The sequence below is a fragment of the Cibotium barometz genome, chromosome 35 (genome assembly GCF_041138505.1).
Source record: "Cibotium barometz isolate CiBa-2024 chromosome 35, ASM4113850v1, whole genome shotgun sequence".
NCBI classification, from domain to species: domain Eukaryota; kingdom Viridiplantae; phylum Streptophyta; class Polypodiopsida; order Cyatheales; family Cibotiaceae; genus Cibotium; species Cibotium barometz.
Window position 1 is genome coordinate 20,408,134 of NC_141080.1, and position 18,128 is coordinate 20,426,261.

General features: G+C 41.5%; 1 protein-coding gene across 1 annotated transcript; it reads right to left on the reverse strand.

Moving 5' to 3' along the window:
* Nucleotides 1-500: 500 nt before the first annotated feature.
* Nucleotides 501-3,887, reverse strand: LOC147618209 (monosaccharide-sensing protein 2-like). The gene is made up of 6 exons (XM_086775103.1): nucleotides 3,821-3,887; nucleotides 2,647-3,213; nucleotides 2,071-2,538; nucleotides 1,490-2,031; nucleotides 1,195-1,376; nucleotides 501-1,111 (listed from the first exon to the last, which is right to left on the reverse strand). The coding sequence occupies exons 1-6, from the start codon at nucleotides 3,882-3,884 to the stop codon at nucleotides 637-639; spliced, it is 2,298 nt and encodes a 765-aa protein (XP_086631229.1). The 5' UTR covers nucleotides 3,885-3,887; the 3' UTR covers nucleotides 501-636.
* Between the last annotated feature and the right edge of the window lie 14,241 nt (nucleotides 3,888-18,128).

Sequence of the window (18,128 nt, forward strand, 5' to 3'; positions counted from 1 at the left end):
GTCCTGTAGATCTTTCTTATCCGAACAAAGAATTAAGCTTTGTTTTGCTACCGGGCTTTCCATTCTTCAAGGTTGTTTTGTAATTAGAAGGTTGCGACAACATTCTCCAGGGAGTTGGACCAGCAGCAAAAGATGGCCCCTTGATGAGCAGGGGGTCAACCTTCATTCCCTTGTGTTGGAGAGGCCACCTGTCACAAGTCCCATAACATTATTCACTCCGTGTCCATGCAGTTGCCTTTATAGCATTGGCAGTCTCATCATGGCACTTGGGCGAGTCCTCAGACTGTCATTAATGCCTTCTACATCACACTTGAATATCATAAAAGCTTAATATTATATCCATCCAAATCATATAATAAGAAACAAGCCGTGTCAAGCAATCATATAGGCGGTCAGCAATAACACCCTCTAGGTAATTTGACATAGGTAAATAATGCAAGGACAAAAAGTCCCAAGTGCTGCAATGAATCAAAAAATTATATCATCCAAGGAACCTCTCTATAACCTTTGTTGCAGATTTTCAATGAAACGTGAGACTCATGAATGCACTCTTTTTCGGTGCCATCTTTGTCCACACCATATCGTCACATCATGGTTCCATGTATGACATGCCAAAGTTCAGTGTGTGTATGTCAATCACATGTTCACCTCCTCGTTCACCCTTTCTTCCAAAGAGTTATGCTGGTTTATTGATGTAGCCGAAACCGCAAACAAATCTGATATGACCTCAAGAGGCATTCCTTTGGTCTCCGGCACCTTCATGTAGACAAACACCCATGAGATCAAGCTCATTGATGCAAAGATGGCAAGCACTCCATTTAAGCCTATTTTTGAGACGGTGGCCGGAAAGCCATATGTGATGAACACTGTGGAGAGCCACATGGTTGCTGAGCAGATGCCATTGCAAAGGCCCCTCACTCTAGTCGGGAAAATCTCTGCACAAAGTATGTTTGGAATAGGGCCAAACCCCATTACAAAGCAACAAATGAAGCTGACCATGACTAGAAATGATAGGGCTGCTTGGAGTAACCCCTCCGGGAGAAAGCAACTGATCAGAATCACGGCAACTAGACACACTGATAGGATAGGCAGTGTGTAAAGCAGAATTGTCCTGAGACAAATCAGTGTACTTGTTTTGTTAGTACAATCACAAACAAGAACATGATAAATACATGTATTAGAAAGGAGACTTACCGACGCCCTGACGAATCCATCAGCCTCACTGCCCACAGTATGAAAGGTATCATCAAGAATCCCGAAAGTGCACTAGCCAACAATGAAGTTGAATCCTTGCTCAAGTTTGACAGTAGGCCCTCTGCACCAGATGCTTGAAGTATTTGTGGTGTGTAGTACAATACTGCATTGAGTCCACTAAACTGTAAAACAAACAAATTTTTTGATAAGCTTGTGCTAATGGCAACACACTCTTTTCAAATACAATCACGTCTTGTGGCTAACCCATCACTGAAACGTGTCAACATATGCTTACCTGTTGTAGGAACTGTAGCATACATCCAATGATAAGAGCCCGCCTCACTCCTGGCTCCATAATCTCTGCCCATGCAGGCCCTTGAAGAGCCGTACTTGAAGGATGTACCATGGCTGGTCCCACACTTCCTTCAGCAAGGAGGTTTTTGAGAGACTGAGCAGGTGCTCCCACCAATGCTGAGGCTTGCAACACCAAATCTTGCCCGCTGCCTGTTCTGCTTACTGATTTCGGCACTGAGGCCATAGAACCCGCATGACTAGACCCTACAACACCCTCTTGATGGAGAAAAACCCTCTTAAATTCTCCGGATCCACCTTCCTCTTGTGACCATTGCCATGCAAGCTGCCATCCCCCTCCTATATTGGTGGTTGAGCTTTCCAAAGACTCACAATTGCTTTTATGAGTAAAACTTTCATTGGCCATGCTTTTAATACTCCCATTAGGAAAGCTACTCAATGAAGCTAGAGGAGTAAGATTAACATTCTCACGCATATTGCTAGATGGAGACATGCTATTTGTTGAAAGCAAACTCTCTTCTAGGTCTTTTGAAACCGTGTCAATCTCAAGCTTCCTTTCTCCACTTGAGAGCAAAGGGGCTGCCAAATCTTCATCAAATTGCCCACACACTTGATCATCTATTTCATAGCCTTTCATCATAGGTGATGGTGGGGGCGGATTTTCTTCATCAAACTGCAACAAGCCTTCTGGTCCTTTCAAACTTCCAGATAGATATAGGCCCTCTGACGGGCTTGCTTGCAAGCTCCTCATGAATGTGACTACAGGATCCAGGGGTAAAAATTTGTGGGACTCATGGTTATTGTTGTCTTTTCTAAGGCTCCCTGCCCGTGAAGTTAATCCTTTCACATCATCCTCTTTATTTGTGATTGATGTTGCAATCCAAGTTGAACCCTCATCATCTGGCCTAATTATTTCAATTTTCCCCTCTTGCTCTGGTGTGTTGGGACAAGCCATGTCAGCTGGCCTCAAAATGTATTCTTGAATGGTCTCATCACCATACCCCAAGCCCTCAACAAGAAGAGCAAGCTCAGCTGCAAAACAGAATACTCACAATTACAATGTGCATGAGAGAGAGAGAGAGAGAGAGAGAGAGAGAGAGAGAGAGAGAGAGAGAGAGACACACACACACACACACATACCTGCAATGTCGTCTGTGTTACGAAGTCTTCGAAGCACTTGCTTGGCATCCAGCATCTTGCCTTTACTGACCAACCACCTAGGAGACTCTGGGATATACCATGTGCAAAAAGAAACATAGAGGAGAGAGGGAAAAAGAGTGATTCCAAGCATCATCCTCCAATTGGGGTGTGCCATGAGGGACAGTCCAAAAGCAAGACTATAGGCAAGACACATTCCTATGGATCCAAACATCTGCGGAAAGGTCAAAAGCTTTCCTCTTATCTCTGCAGGAGAGGACTCAGATATATAAAGAGGGGATATGGCTGAAGCAAATCCCACTGCTGCACCTGTAAGAAAGCGTCCCATGATAAGTACATAAACACTTGGAGACCAAGCCATCACAACAGCTCCCAGAGAGTAGAGAATTGCTGATATATTCAGCACAGTCTTCCTTCCTATCCAGTCGGCAAGAGGCCCTGCACATAATGTGCTTATAAACGCCCCAACTATAGCTGAAGCCACAATCAAGCCTTCGAATGTCAGCTTCTCCTCAAGGTTGAAGTCTGTCTTCAGGTAAAGAAGAGCTCCTGATCATCAAATCAAATGATTGCATGGTGTTAATTGATTGTACTTGACATGCCGCACACACTCCTATGAAACACATGCAAGCCAAAAACATTAACATGAATGTATGGAGAGAGAGTTGAACTATGTCTCTAAAATAATGATAATAACATGAATGCGAGAACATTATGGAAAGCTCTAGCCCGAGTGGTAACAACCTGGCCTGTTGACAAGCACCTGAAATGTTCAATCCTGGCCTAAAAGGAATCATACATAAAAAGCCACAGGTTCAGGTCGATTTGGACCCTTGGCATATTAATACTTACTTAATCTCTCAGCAAAAACAGGTGGACACATCAGCTGTAAAATCGATTCCTGGAAGCCCCCAGCCACCCTCCCTCCTACAAAGTCGCTGCCAGACGCCCTTCGAAGCCCCCCCCTCCCCTCCCCTCCCCTCCCCTCATACAATGTCGATATTGAGCGTAACGAGAGAGATATGACTTTGCAATGATGAATTAAAGGGAGACCCAATGAATTTCACTTCAAGTATATATTGTGTTACTTTCTCTGATGCGTCTATGCTAGTTTTGTTGCTTTCCGACAACTTCGTAAACTAGACGTCGGACTTACCGGCGATGGCACCGCCATGCCAACCTTGGAGCAAGTTGCCTATAGTCGTGGCCAAGGCAACCATGTACATAATCATGTCCATTCTGTTGACTGCTAGCAAGCTGCATACAAGTTTACTGTTAGATTAACGATGCTTTACGAAAGTACGGCAGAAAACACACTCTCTCTCGCGCGCGCCCGCACGCCAATTAAGCATCATGCACGAACAATACTGATCTTTAAACGTATGATAAGTATGCTTTTCTCTCTCTCGCGCCAAAGCATGCACGAACAGTACTCGTTAAACGACTGCACAGCTATGGTAACTATGCTTCTCTCTCTCTCGCGCGCCAAAGCGCACGCTCTCTAAACAACTGCACAGATATGATCAGTATGTGTGCGCAAGTCATGCATGCGCTCCGCATTTAGATAATAAGTTGCAGAGTATAGACTCTAAACTTAGAACTGCTAAATTAAACTCTTAAATTAGAAGTGCTGAAATGAAATGTCTAAAACAATAAGAAACTTTTATTTTTAATGAAGTTTTAACTTTTTCATTGTTACAAATTTTAATATTTGAAGACTAAAAAATAGATTTGAAATTGGTTAGTTAATATTTAATAAATTGAGACATGAATTTGCAATCACATGGGTGTTGTGAAATGTTTTAAAGATTTTTCGACGGGTTTACTTAAAAATATGTAACTATATCACGTGAGTTCAAATAAAGAAGTTTTTTAATTCAAAATTTTAAGGTAAATTTATAGAAATGTATTTATAGAAGGGTTTTTTTAATCGATTTAAAATAAAACCATAAGTCCATAAAAAAAGGGGTCATTTTATTCATGAAAAATTCACAGATAAGAGATTTTTAAATACTCCTTGAACACACATAATACATAGGGTTTCTTAGCAGTGTACCCTTCTTAGCAATGTACCCTCGAGAGAGATTTGTAGTATGTAGATCTCAATAACAAAAGTGCAATTTGTATTCAATGCCATGTACTATATGCTTTTTTATAAATAATTTTTTTAATTATTATTAAAGTGAAAAACTATATTACCCGAATAAGAGCATAAGAGCACTTTGGTAGTGAGAGAATACGTGATTTGTTTTGAAAACTTTTAGAAATATATTTTCTTAAAAATACATGAATAATATTTGTATATATATTTACATGTTAATATATAGGTATTAAAGCCACAATTTAATATTGACATGTTAATATATAGGTATTAAAGCCACAATTTAATATTGACACACTTCTCTCAAAAAATTACAAGAATTAAAGAACATGCCCTTCCTTGAAAGAAAATATGATTTTAGAAATGGAAATTGGTAAAAAAATTTATGATAGTGATGTGTGGAGGTTTATAAGCTAATAATGGGCCATGGACACTTTTTCTCTCCTTAGGAGGTTTTTTTTCCTTGAGCGTGTGTACACACTCTTATGAGAGTGTGTGAGTGACCTTATCATGTCGCTTAACTTGTACTCCATTTATTCTCATCAATCTACTTTGAGTGTTGTGCTTCTCTCTGTCTCTCCTTGCTTGTTGCATCTATGTGTGTGTTGCTACCTTTGTCTCCACTCCAAAATTGGTATAAGAGGGGGCCTTTTTTGAGGCTTATTCGCATGTTGTAGGGTGTCTACAGGCATCTCAAGAGAGTCAGCTTGAACTGTCTTTAGTTTTCTACACTGTAGCAACATTTGGTGTGTAGATATGGCCATCATTGCCGTTTCATCGACTTCACATCTTTAAACTCATCACATCAGCTTTGTCAGCATCATCATCATTGTCATCAACTTTTGCATTCATGCTAGTAACATTTCTAGACTCTACACTCTGCCATTTTTCATACACTTTGTAGGTTACTTTGTCATCATTAGTGATGCAGCTATCTTAGTTGCATTCAATAGGCATTGATAGTACCTGTAGGTTGTTGGCATATTTGCACTGTGTGAGAGACTCATTATTTATAGCTGAAATGGCAGGAAGCCATTAAGTCTCCCTCATTCATATGCTAACTGCTTATGTAGGCCACTCGTGCCTCGTTACACACTTGGTAGTGCATCCCAAGCTTCCTATACATGAGCAAATATGAAGAATAATGATCTTTTGCATGGAAAGTGTTGCCGATATGGAAGGTGCGAAGATGAATACCACAGATATATTTGAACTAGTATCACCATCCAAATTACCTGTATTATCCTGTGCGTTGTCGAGATAGGACATGTGTTAATACTAATAACAACATTCCAAAGCCCTTTGGAAACTAATACATGACACATCAGTCCCGTCAAGATCAATGGAAAATTTCGATGAGTTTCTCATAAGGATCAAAGATCTTAGAGAGTAGGTTGCATGTATTGATGAGGTCTATCTAGACAGTTCATTGGTGTCTACTGTTCTCACATCTTTATCACTTTCGTACGAGCGTTTTACATCCACACTTCAGCTCATGATGAAGGGTAATCCCAATGTCCTTACATTTGATGAGTTGGTTGCAATGCTCTTACAAGAAGAGTAGTCTTGACAAAACCAAACTAGTGCATGTGGGAGATCAGGCATTCGCTGCTGCCAATAAAAAAGATAAAGGCAAAACCTTTTCCCAGGGCAACTACAAGCCAAAGCCAAAATCAACCTAATCTTCTGGCAAGGATGCCGAGAAGAGGGGGAAAAGCCTAAGAAGAAAGGCAAATGCAACTGTCAGAAGTCTAGAGAAGAAGAAGAAGAAAGAGTCAGGCATGGATGTGGTAGATGCATCAGCACACCTAGTGCTGAAAAGAAGAATGAACTATGTATAGGATGATTGGGCATTCATTGTGGACTGCAATTATGACCCTTCTTTCCATGATGTATGCACAATATATAATGAAATTGCTGAAATAATACAGCAAAATACCATGTGACATTGGGGATACAGACATCCAGTCATTAGGTTTATAGCCAACATGGTGTGAACAGGCATCTAGTCATTAGGTTTATAGCCGACATTGGGGATACAGGCATCCAGTCATTAGGTTTATAGCCAACATGGTGTGAACACTATAGGTGTGAACAACCTCTTAGTTAGAGTCAAAAGATAGGGTTTAATGCCTATAAACAGGTATTTTACTTGGTGGTTCATTCATCTCTTCCTTGTTCATTCATAATACAATCACCTTGTGTTGTGCCCAACTTGCTCTCTCATTCATCTCATCCTTGTTCATTCATAATACAATCACCTTGTGTTGTGCCCAACTTGCTCTCTCATGCTCTCTCATGCTCTCTCTTCTTCTTCCTCCTCAACCATGGAGAGACTTCATCCTCCATAGCTCGATGGTTGAACCTGTGATTACCAACATGGTATCATAGCCATGCTTCTCAGTGTTTCATACTAAATCTTTGCTCATTGTTAATCTTATTACCACTTATGCTTATTACTTAATTAAACTATAATCTCATCTTTTCAAAACATCATCTTCTCCATTCACTAGTGCTGATTGGAGGCTTTAAATCAAGAGCTACACCCAACCAAATCATAATCTTCAACTTAGATTCACAACAACTTAAAGGTGCACCTAGCAAGCCGATTCAATTGAGCTCAAGCACGTGCAAAAACGCCAGGCGAAGGATTTAAAAATGCAACAAATCTGGAGTATTTTCTTGAATTCATCTTTGCCGCTTCGAATTTTCCCAATTCCTCTTAGTTGTAGCTGTTAGAAGTCATCTCCTGTCTAGATTTATACACTAGGGCCTTTGTTGTGGGTGTGCCCGCCCTTATCAGGTGTTTTATCATTTTTCCTCACTCCCCGCATTTTCCCCTATTTTTTTCCATTTTTCTGTGGCTTGGGAGGCAGCCCTGAGTTGGCAGGAGGATCCATTTGCTGGCCGACTACATCAGATGTGTGTACTGGAGCTAGCCGACTGTACTTGATGCAGTCGTGGACCCTCAAAGAGAGGAGCTGGCCGACTGGCTGCATGCTGCTGGCTGACTGTAGATGCAGTCGTGGAGCCTTTTTCAGCAGGCCGACTGCACATGTGGGGGCATATAAATAGGCCCCCACCCCCATACCACTCATTGTATCATATCGAGATCTTCTTGTGTATATCAGAGCAGAGTTACATGCCTACATCTATCTCTCTCTTGTGCTGTTTTTCTGCATGCGTTTTTGCTCGTGTCCCAGATTTGGTCATCATCTCCGTTGCGTATTTTGACATGGTATCAGAGCCTAGGCTCTAGATAGGTCTTGGGATTTGTGAGCAAAGGGGGACTGCTGTGTTGCTGATTGGTGGACTGTTTTGGGCTGATTGGGAAGAGAAGGTGCAAGAGGAAGGCAGGCTGATTTGCTGGACAGCCACTTGTTGCAGGTTTTAGTTCTTCTTTGTTCCCACCCACGCACCCTATTTAGAGTTACCCTATTCAGAGTACATCCCCGCAATGGCAGATCTGTTTGAGATGGCCGAGAGACATGTGAAGATCCCGACATTCCCCATGTTCCCAGTGGACCGTTGGACGGGAGCAACTACGGCATATGGAAGGTTATGATGGAATCTGTTTTGGAGTCTTACGACCTCGCTGATTTCGTCGTTGTTGGTGTTCCATGGCCGAAAGTTGAGGAAGGGGAGTTACCGTCGATCCGGAAGGACCGGAAGGCTCAGACACAGATGTGGGATCGTGTCAACGCTAGGGTCCGTTCGTTTATCTTTCTCAACTACACACTGTAGGTAATCAATCATGTAAAGCACATGATGCTGGCCAGAGGTATGTGACAGCATTTGGCTTCTCTTTACAACAGGGTATCGCCCATGAAGAGGATTTCCTTGGAAGTCCAGATGCGGGTTATGAGCCCTGCAAAGTCGTCGACGATGCGGGAGCATATTAACAAGCTGTAGGCTCTTCAGCAGGAAGTTCTTCAGGCTGGGAAGGAGATATCGTCAGAGGACATGGCCATAACGTTGTTGTTGCACTTGCCCTCTTTGTACTCAGCATTTTACTCGTCTTTAATTACCAGTGGACAGGCTCAGCACCATCACGTGGGAGGATCTTGTGCCCATGGTCCTGGACCAGGAGGAACGATTCACGAACCCTCCTCAGGGTGGAGGTTCGGAGCCTTAACTGGCCAATGGTCGAAAGGCCGTAAGTCGGGCAAAGGGAAGGCTTCATCGGAGAAGTCTTCTGAGAAGAAGTCCGACGCTGACCATGAGAAACTGAAGGCAGAGAGAACCTGTAATGATTGTGGCGAGAAAGGCCACTATTGGAGGCAGTGTCCCAAGCACAAGACTGAGAAGGGTGAAGATTCCTCAGTAGCAATCATGAAGACTCCGGCTTTTGTGCACCTGGAGGTGGTGGACACCGATGTTTCATTTTCTTCAGGCATGGAGGAGATTGGAGGACTCTCCGCAACGGATACTCTCGGGAGTGGATTCTCGATAGTGGTGCTTCCAGGCACATGACTCCTTCCCGTTCCGCTTTACAGGATCTTTGCAGAATTTCTGGTCATATTCTTACTGGGGATACGTCCACTATCCCAATTCACAGTGAGGGCAGGATGGAGATAGTTCCCGATGGCAGAGGGGGGAAGCATTCCTCCCAGGTGTTGTATATTTCGGCACTTGGTTTTCATCTGTTGTCAGTGCATCAGGTTTGCAAGACTGGCGTATGGGTGGAGTTTGATGAGCATTTTGTTGCTCTCCGAGACAAAGAAACATTTTGTTGCTCTCCGAGACAAAGAAACAGGCCAAGTGGTTTGGGAAGGCGGATTGGAGAATGGAGTTTACAAGCTTTCAGCACTCTCTCTCCCAGGTCCTCAGGTTTGTGATGAGTGGCAGTCTGGTAATGGCCACTTAAGTGTGTATATGCTGCAGGTGCAGGCTTTTCGGGACCAGATGGTGGATAGCTTGCCAGTAGATGGCAGCAATTGGTAGGAACTTTCCAATACTGATGTTGGTAGTTCTTGTGTTCGTCAGTCAGAGGAAACTGAATAGGTCACTTATGCTCTGATGTCTCGTAGTATTCAGGACAAAGAACCTCCAGTAGAAGAGGATGTTCTTTCCACGGGGACCTTTCGGAAAGCCAGGCAGGTGGCAGGTGCTTACTTGCAGAAGGAGGTGGTTTCTCCAGGCTTTGTGGTTCCGGATTCAGAGGGGGTGGTTGACAGGTTTCAGAAGGCCTTGCGTGGTCTTCAGGAGGTTTCCAGGACTTGTTTTTGCACCGTAATAACAGGTGTTGATCCTTGTGAGCAGTGTGATGTCTCTGTGACTCAGAAGCTGTATGGTTCATTGATCTGGGTGATGGACACCAGATTGGACGGGAGCTTCCTGATGAGGCAGTTGAGCTCATGGTTGCAGATGTCTCTTTGGGAGATAGGATTGCATTTCCTGTGGTTTCTGCGGCATGCGAAGGATCATGGACTCTTGTACACAGGAGGGGGATTGTTGGATGGAGTCCGACTCCACGGTTGGAGTGACTCGGTTTGGGGAGGAGATCCAGACACGAGGAGGTCTACTTCAGGCCTAGGAGTAGGTTTTTGGAGCAGTAAGAGACAGTCATCTTTTGCCTTGTCGTGCGGACAGAGGCAGAGTACTGGGCTGCTTGCGATGCTGCTTGTGAGGTGGTGAGGATGCAGAGGTTGCATTGCAGGTTTGGGCTTCCACTGGACCACTGGAGGAACCCATGGTCATCCAGAGTCACTTTGTTCATTGCTGATGACATCTTGCTAGAGTTTTGTTCGACGGAGGATAGTACAGTGGACCTCTTCACGAAGTCGCTCTCTCAGGATTTGCTCAGGCGGCACCCCAACTCCCTGTGGTTGGTTTCACAGCCAGGAGCTGAGAGGGGGTGTTAGAAGTCATCTCCTGTCTAGATTTATACACCAGGGCCTTTGTTGTGGGTGTGCCCGCCCTTATCAGGTGTTTTATCATTTTTCCTCACTCCCCGCATTTTTTCCCTATTTTTCCCATTTTTCTGTGGCTTGGGAGGCAACCTTGAGTTGGCAGGAGGATCCATTTGCTGGCCGACTACATCAGATGTGTGTACTGGAATTGGCCAACTGTACTTGATGCAATCGTGGACCCTCAGAGCTGGCCGACTGGCTGCATGCTGTTGGCCGACTGTAGATGCAGTCGTGGAGCCTTTTTCAGCAGGCCGACTGCACATGTGGGGGCATATAAATAGGCCCCCACCCCCATACCACTCATTGTATCATATCGAGATCTTCTTGTGTATATCAGAGCAGAGTTACACGCCTACATCTATCTCTCTCTTGTGCTGTTTTTCTGCATGCGTTTTTGCTCTTGTGTCCCAGATCTGGTCATCATCTCCGCTTCGTATTCTGACAGTAGCTACTACATGGTATAAGCAACAAGCTCACAAAGTTTGAGGTCATTTGGTCAACAAGAGCAGCGGACAGAAGATGATTAAAAAACATAATTATTTGGGAAAAAATACAATGGTGGCCTAATATCTTCAAATCTGTGCAATTCCACACTACCTTGGGGTTTTTGGGTGTTGCAAATCCGCATGAAGTGTCAATTTCTCATCTGCGCAATTCCACACTACCTTGGGGGTTTTTTGGGTGTGCTGCAAATCCGCATGAAGTGCCAGTTTCTCAAAAGAAGGTGTATACAAATTGCTACAATGTTGGGTACTCTTCTCTTAGTTATTTTGGTCAAAGAAAGATCAAGGTACGAATATTTTGGTTAATCTCATGATTATGGGCTTCAAATTAACTAGATATATTGCTATTAGTGCCCCTTGAAGGTTTTTTAAAGAATATTTGTGAAAGGGTTTCAATTGAAAGCTCCAATTTTTCCCTTCTTTTGCTGTACAAATAATAAATTGCCTCTTCTAATTAGTGATTAATTGGCACTAATCCTTGTGGTCTTGGAGCATTGAGGGTTTAATCATACGATTGGGGACTTGCTACAATTTTCCAAAGGTTCATATTGAAAAAGCCTTTTGATTTTCCCCTCCGATGTTGTTCTCCAAATCAGGACATTTTTTGATCAATTAACAAAAAATTGTATTCACTAATACCTTGATTAGTGCTAAACATTCATGGTTTTTAGGAGCATTAATGGTTCATAACTCACATTAAAGTGTTGCTAAACCTTTGTAAAGCATCAAATCAGATTTTTCCCTTGATTTGAGTGGTCAATTTGTTAATCTAAAATCGGGTATAAATTTGTATTAACACTATTTGACAATGGGATTTCAGATCTTATATGCTTCATGTACCTTATCTATCATGCTCATAAATCAGTTGTACAAGGGCAAGACACTAGCCATTGATAAGGCTAAGATCGCCTTAAGCAGATTCAATGCATTATCATGTGAAAGGAACATGCATCATCATTATGTCAGGCTTCATGAACACATTGAGAATATGATCCATCTTTGCCTACATAGATTTCATTACACAATGAAATCAAGGATGAAGAAGACCAAGGGTTGTATTAACATCAAGATCTACATCAACATTAAGAAGGTCAAGAGGTACATTGACATTACGAGCTACATTAAGAAGATTTTTATTAGCATATTGGTCATCCAAGCGAGATTCTCCCTTTATTTATAGTTCCTATTTTATGTTGAGTCAAGGGTTCTCTGCCCAAGTTGTCCCCCAAAATATGAATCTTTTAGACTTTTGGGGTTTATTATATAGCCTTGATATTATAAAAGGTATAGGTGGCTTCCTAAACCAGCCAAGGCCAGCCTACTTGTGGTCACCCCTTTATCCTAAGTGAAATGTAATCATAACTAGATGTTTAGCATCTATCATCATTGATTGGCATTGTAAACCATCATGAGTAAGACCTACGGGCACTTGGATGGTCATAATAAATAGCTTTGTAAACATTAACTAGAGCTAGCATTGACATCATAGTAGCCATGGATATTTTGTTGAGGGAGGGTGTTGAAATAATACACCAAAATACCATGTGACATTGGGGATACGGGCATTAAGTTATTAGGTTTATAGCCAACTTGGTGTGAATACTATAAGTGTGAACAACCTCTTAGTTAGAGTTAAAAGATAGGGTTTAATGTTTATAAATGGGTGTTGTACTTGGTGGTTCATTCATCTCATTCTCATTCATTCGTAATACAATCACCTTGTGTTGTACCCAACTTGCTCTCTCTTGCTCTTGCATTACAGTTCATCAATTCTTGTACAATGCCTTTTCTTATAGTTTTGAATTTTTTTCTTCTAACTATACTTCTTTTGATCAAAGGGCTATAGTGAGGTACTACCAAGTCGGGATCCATATTCTCTTTATTTAGATGAAGAATATTCCTACAATCCATAAAAACAAGTTGAGGAATCGTGTTTATTAACATTCCAATGGACTATAATACTTCAAGTGTTTAATAAAAATGTTATTAACTTTGCGTTGTCTTTCTCTGATTTCCTAGTGCTGTGTGTTTCTTCTTGGCTTGTTTAAGTTGTTGTTCAAGCTCTTTTATGGTTTCTTTCTTTGACTGTAATTTAGCATGGTACATTTCAAGTTTCTCTTATTATCTATTTTCTCCATATCTTGCATTTGCAAAATTGACTTGAGCACCACCTCTTGCTATGAAAAGCTATTGCATAATCCCCAAAGTCCATGTGCACCATCTCCTACATACTTCAGTAGTGTAGTTGGATCGAAAAAGGATGGAGGAGCTTTTGTATTGGGACGATTTACATACAATCTTCCACCACACTAGAGATCAATGTTCTTTATCCCTATATTTCTCATGCTTTCTTTATTTGGGTGTAATAAAGAAGGGGTGGATAATAAAGCAAGGGGTGGACAATAAAGAATTGTCCTTGTGGGCATGGCTTTAAAGTTGGGATTTTTAAGACATATGCATATATACAAATTTTGATATATATGTTGGTATATTTAGTCCTTTTACAATTTTGGTGGTGGGAATTTTGGTATATATGTTTATTTTACAATTTTGGTGACGTGGGTGTTTAAAGAAGTAGCTGTAGGTTTTTAAATTATTGCTATAATTGTGCCACCTATAGCGAGGCTACAAATGTGTAACTCCTAAGATAGTGGGGCTACAATTGTGTAACTCATAAGAACGTGGGTGCCTTCTCTCCCTATCCACTCTTTCAAAACTTTTTCGCAACTCTCTGTTTACCTTCTTTTCCATAGTGCTATAGGGTAAGTGTACTGCCCTTGGTACTCTCTCTCTCTCTCTCTCTCTCTCTCTCTCTCTCAACCCACGTCTTTGTATCTCTCTCTTCAGAGATTTGCTCAATGTTAGATATGTTGGCTATGCCCTATCTACCTTTCCTTAAAAAAATGAAGTTCTATTGTTTGCGTGTGTGTGTATGTGTGTGTTTTGTGTTTGTGTGTGTGTGTGTGTGTGTGTGTGTGTGTGTGTGTGTGTGTGTGTGTAACCTTTAGAGCAGCTCACTAGACCTCTCTCTCTCTCTCTCCATAATAGCTCTTGACTTGTTAATGTTCTATCTGTTATTTCAAGGTAAAGCAAGGATGGATGCATCATAACAGAAATCGCAACAGGCAAGGTGGTTTTTCTCAAGAAGCAAGTATGAATCTTTCTTTGGACTAGCTATGAGAAGTCACTAGTCCTCAAACAAGTATGGATTTGTCGGCACTTCATAGTGCTTGTAAGCACCCTTATTAACACTATATTTATCACTTCTTCTTTTGTTGCCAAGGTATTAGTGCCATTTAAAATGACCAAATGCATATTTTAATGCAATATTGAAGATTTTCATGGTTGAAGAGAGTGTGCACATTCAAGTGACAAGGATAGTGCTCGAGAGTTGATTTGACAGTATTGGTCTACGTGAAGAGAAAGGAATGTCATAACAAAAATACACGTGCAAGGCCAGATCATGAGGATGAAAATACGTCACTTAATAACAAAAAAATACGCAAGATTTGTAAGGTGGTTGATTGCTTTGAAGAACAAATAGTAGGGATGGACATTCATAATCAAAAAAACATATTTCAAAAACTTCTTCTCCATCCACCCTTCCCAAAGTTGCATGATGCATCATCACAAAACTTCTTCTCCATCCACCCTTCCCAAAGCTTCATGATGCATCATCACAAGTTGAATCACTTATGCTATCTAACACCCGTCACTCACAAGCTTACACAAATGAAAGTGCCAAGGACAAATGATGAGTTCTTCCTTAAGCGATCAATCATCATGATATTACTAAATTCTCAAGTTGGTGGATCCAAAGACGTGAATGTCTCTAAAGCTGCAAAAGTTTTTGGTATCCATAGATAGAATGTTTAGTTAGCAATCTCTTGGTTATCTCAAGAAAGAGCCAAGGATCTTACCTTTAGCCATGTGCCACATGCCACCATGCAGTAGTGTAATTATAGAGGAGATTCAGGACCTTGTTATTGAGTTTTGGACATCCAAGACTTGCGTTTCCCCAAACAAAAGAGATGTGTCTCGCCACATGATAGGGACAAGCATGTATGTGGAGTAGGAATTCATCTCCTTGATGAGCCTCAGGTATACTTTCATAAAACCATAATTACAACTCTTTATATGTCAATACATATTGTGAAACTTTTTCTTGCATTAGCTCATTGCATACTCCTACTCAAGGTGTCTGCTCGATGTAAATTTAAAGTGCAACAAAGCTCTATAACATTGCTTTTAGAGCTTTAAAGCATTAACTTTACTGCTTCAAAGATTTTCGACATTGCTTTGAAGCACTGTCTCACAAAGCTTTAAAGCAATTACAAACCTGCTTGAAAGTGTCTTTCATAGTATAAGCATGGACCTACCCCCCCTTTTAAGCTAGCCCTGTTTAGACCGGAGTAAAGGAGGTGTTTTGGTATATCATCTCCCCATTTGGAAAAGATGTGGGCCCAAAAGGCATGGGAACGGTATGCCTCCCACGTGTGAGGGGCTTCGGCCTCCCCTATGAGTCCCATGTATATGCTTGTAAGTCCTTTAATGCACAATAAAAGTCCAACAAAGCTATGAAGCATTGCTTTTAGCATCTTAAGGCTAGTTTCAAGAATTTATACTACAGAGCTTTCATGCATTTCTCTTTCCCCTCTAGTGAATGCTTTAAAATAATGTTGTATGTTTTACAAAGATTTAAATCAATGTATCAAATCTTTAAAGGCTTGTTTCTATGCTTTGAAAGGCTTTAAAGAATTGAGACATGTGATGATGATGGAGGATTTAAAGCTATATGATTCTCCTTTATAAATGGATATGGAAACGGATTTGAATCATGGAGACATAGCATTAAAACTTTATGAAAATTTTTGAAGACACCTTGAAAGCCCTTTAAAGAGAATGTGGGGGAGAGAGAGAGAGCTTGAGATCCTTGCAAGAAGCAAACCTACACACAAAAAAGAGAGTGCAAGACACAAGAGAGAGATGGATGGCCGAATTTTCTTCTATCTTCTCCTCTTCTCTACAACCATGTAACTAAAGGATAAGAGTACACACATAAAGGGAAAGTACTCTCCTACAACAACATACAGTGGTCGGTCTATAGTGTGAACCCAATTATATGAGATGGCGCTATAACTATGCCATAACTCTAATACTCCAAAGTGGCTGTCACATAGCCTATCATCCACTAGCGGCATATCAACCATAATCTCACCAACCATGTTAGTGGCATAAGTGTTGAAGCTATCACCTAGACGGGTCATCAATGTCCACCCGTAGCACTAGTTGAGCTCGATATCTTAACACTCCCCCTCAAGCTCAACTTGGCTATATTTTTTTGGTGAGCATTTTTAAGCGAGCGCTTTTTGGTGTTTAGGCAAGCGGTTTCTCTCTCTCTACACTTCCTTCCCTCTATTGTCTCTCTATTGTCTCACACATTGTGACTCATGGTGACAGTAGAGGAGAGGAGTGGATGGATATAAGAGCACTATACACATTGTAACTCGTTTACAACTATCAATGCATATTAAGTTACAACTACCATTGCAACTCGTTTACAAAGTCACCATATTATGATCTTAAACTTTCATTTTATATTCCCTAACAAACTTACAAGGCCGTATCATTACATGACAAACACCTACGACATGACATGATCATTTTTGTACTTCTTTACAAAGATACCATATGAAAGCATTTTAGACTCAACTATCATCTTTGCCTTTTCCATCTACCCTAACTTGTGAATGAAGGTGGAAACTTCAACTCTTAGTGGATCCTCTTTTGCCTCTTCAATGATGCCGAAAGCTCTCCCTATGAAGCTGCTTTCACCTTTAGCATGTTCTTGTCTGCAAGGTCTACCACTTGGCAAGTTTTCAGCCTCTTGTACAGCTCATTTACTTTAGACGTTATTGTCCATGCCTCCAAAACAACATCCGATCTGGGTTCCTTTTCTTTGAGTTGCATGAAAGATTGAAGAGCTTTACTTAAGATGGTTGCAAATGTAGTAGGATTAGACAGATTACTAGATGAAGCCATAACCATAGAGTTCACAAGGACTCTATTACAATATGAAGATATAAGGGGAGAGTGGTGTGGGATGTGTGTAGAAGAAGAGTGTTTGAACATGGCAATCTCTACTGTTTTTATAACTTCAAAGGAATAGAAATTTACTTTTTCGAGCACTAGAATTCTTATTTTAAGCATAAGAAAAACTACTGTAAGCACAATTGTTATTATTTAATGTCTTGATCATACACACACACACACACACACACACACTCTCTCTCTCTCTCTCTCTCTCTCTCTCTCTCGTGTTATTGAGATCTCAGTCCAATTGCATCATCTCTCTCAAAAATCTATGCCATGGAAGAAGCAAAAAACAAAGCCATTGTCATAATATGAGTGAACAACAATAATGTCTAAGACCAATATATTTCGGGCATTACAAGCTACTGAAATACATCAGTATGGACACTGCACTCCTCGATGGAAGAATGAAGGTGGTATGGGGTAGGGACCTCTACCAAATGGTGCAAGTGCGGGTGGACAAAGTGGCCTTGCAAGATCAGGCTTTGGCGCCCATGTGGGAACTGCAAATGAACCTACGGGGGATGTATGTGGGCAAGACATGTCGATATTGGGGCTCCATTGGAACACCAGGGGGCTATGACGAAGCACTAGACTGTGTTGGGCTCATGGTGGGTACTGGGAGGACTGGAGGATATGGTGCCCCCGCGTCCATCTATTGTTCTCGTTGAACAATCTCACTGACCTCACACTTAAAAAACTGGTTACCCAAATTATCGTGCACAGTGGTGGCAGGTGGTCGCAGACATGAACTAAGGTACACCTCATTGCTCTCCACACTGATGCAATCTCATTGCAGTGTCCTGCATGCTCTAGCCATGGACCCAATACCAGCAAAGCAATCTAGGACTACGT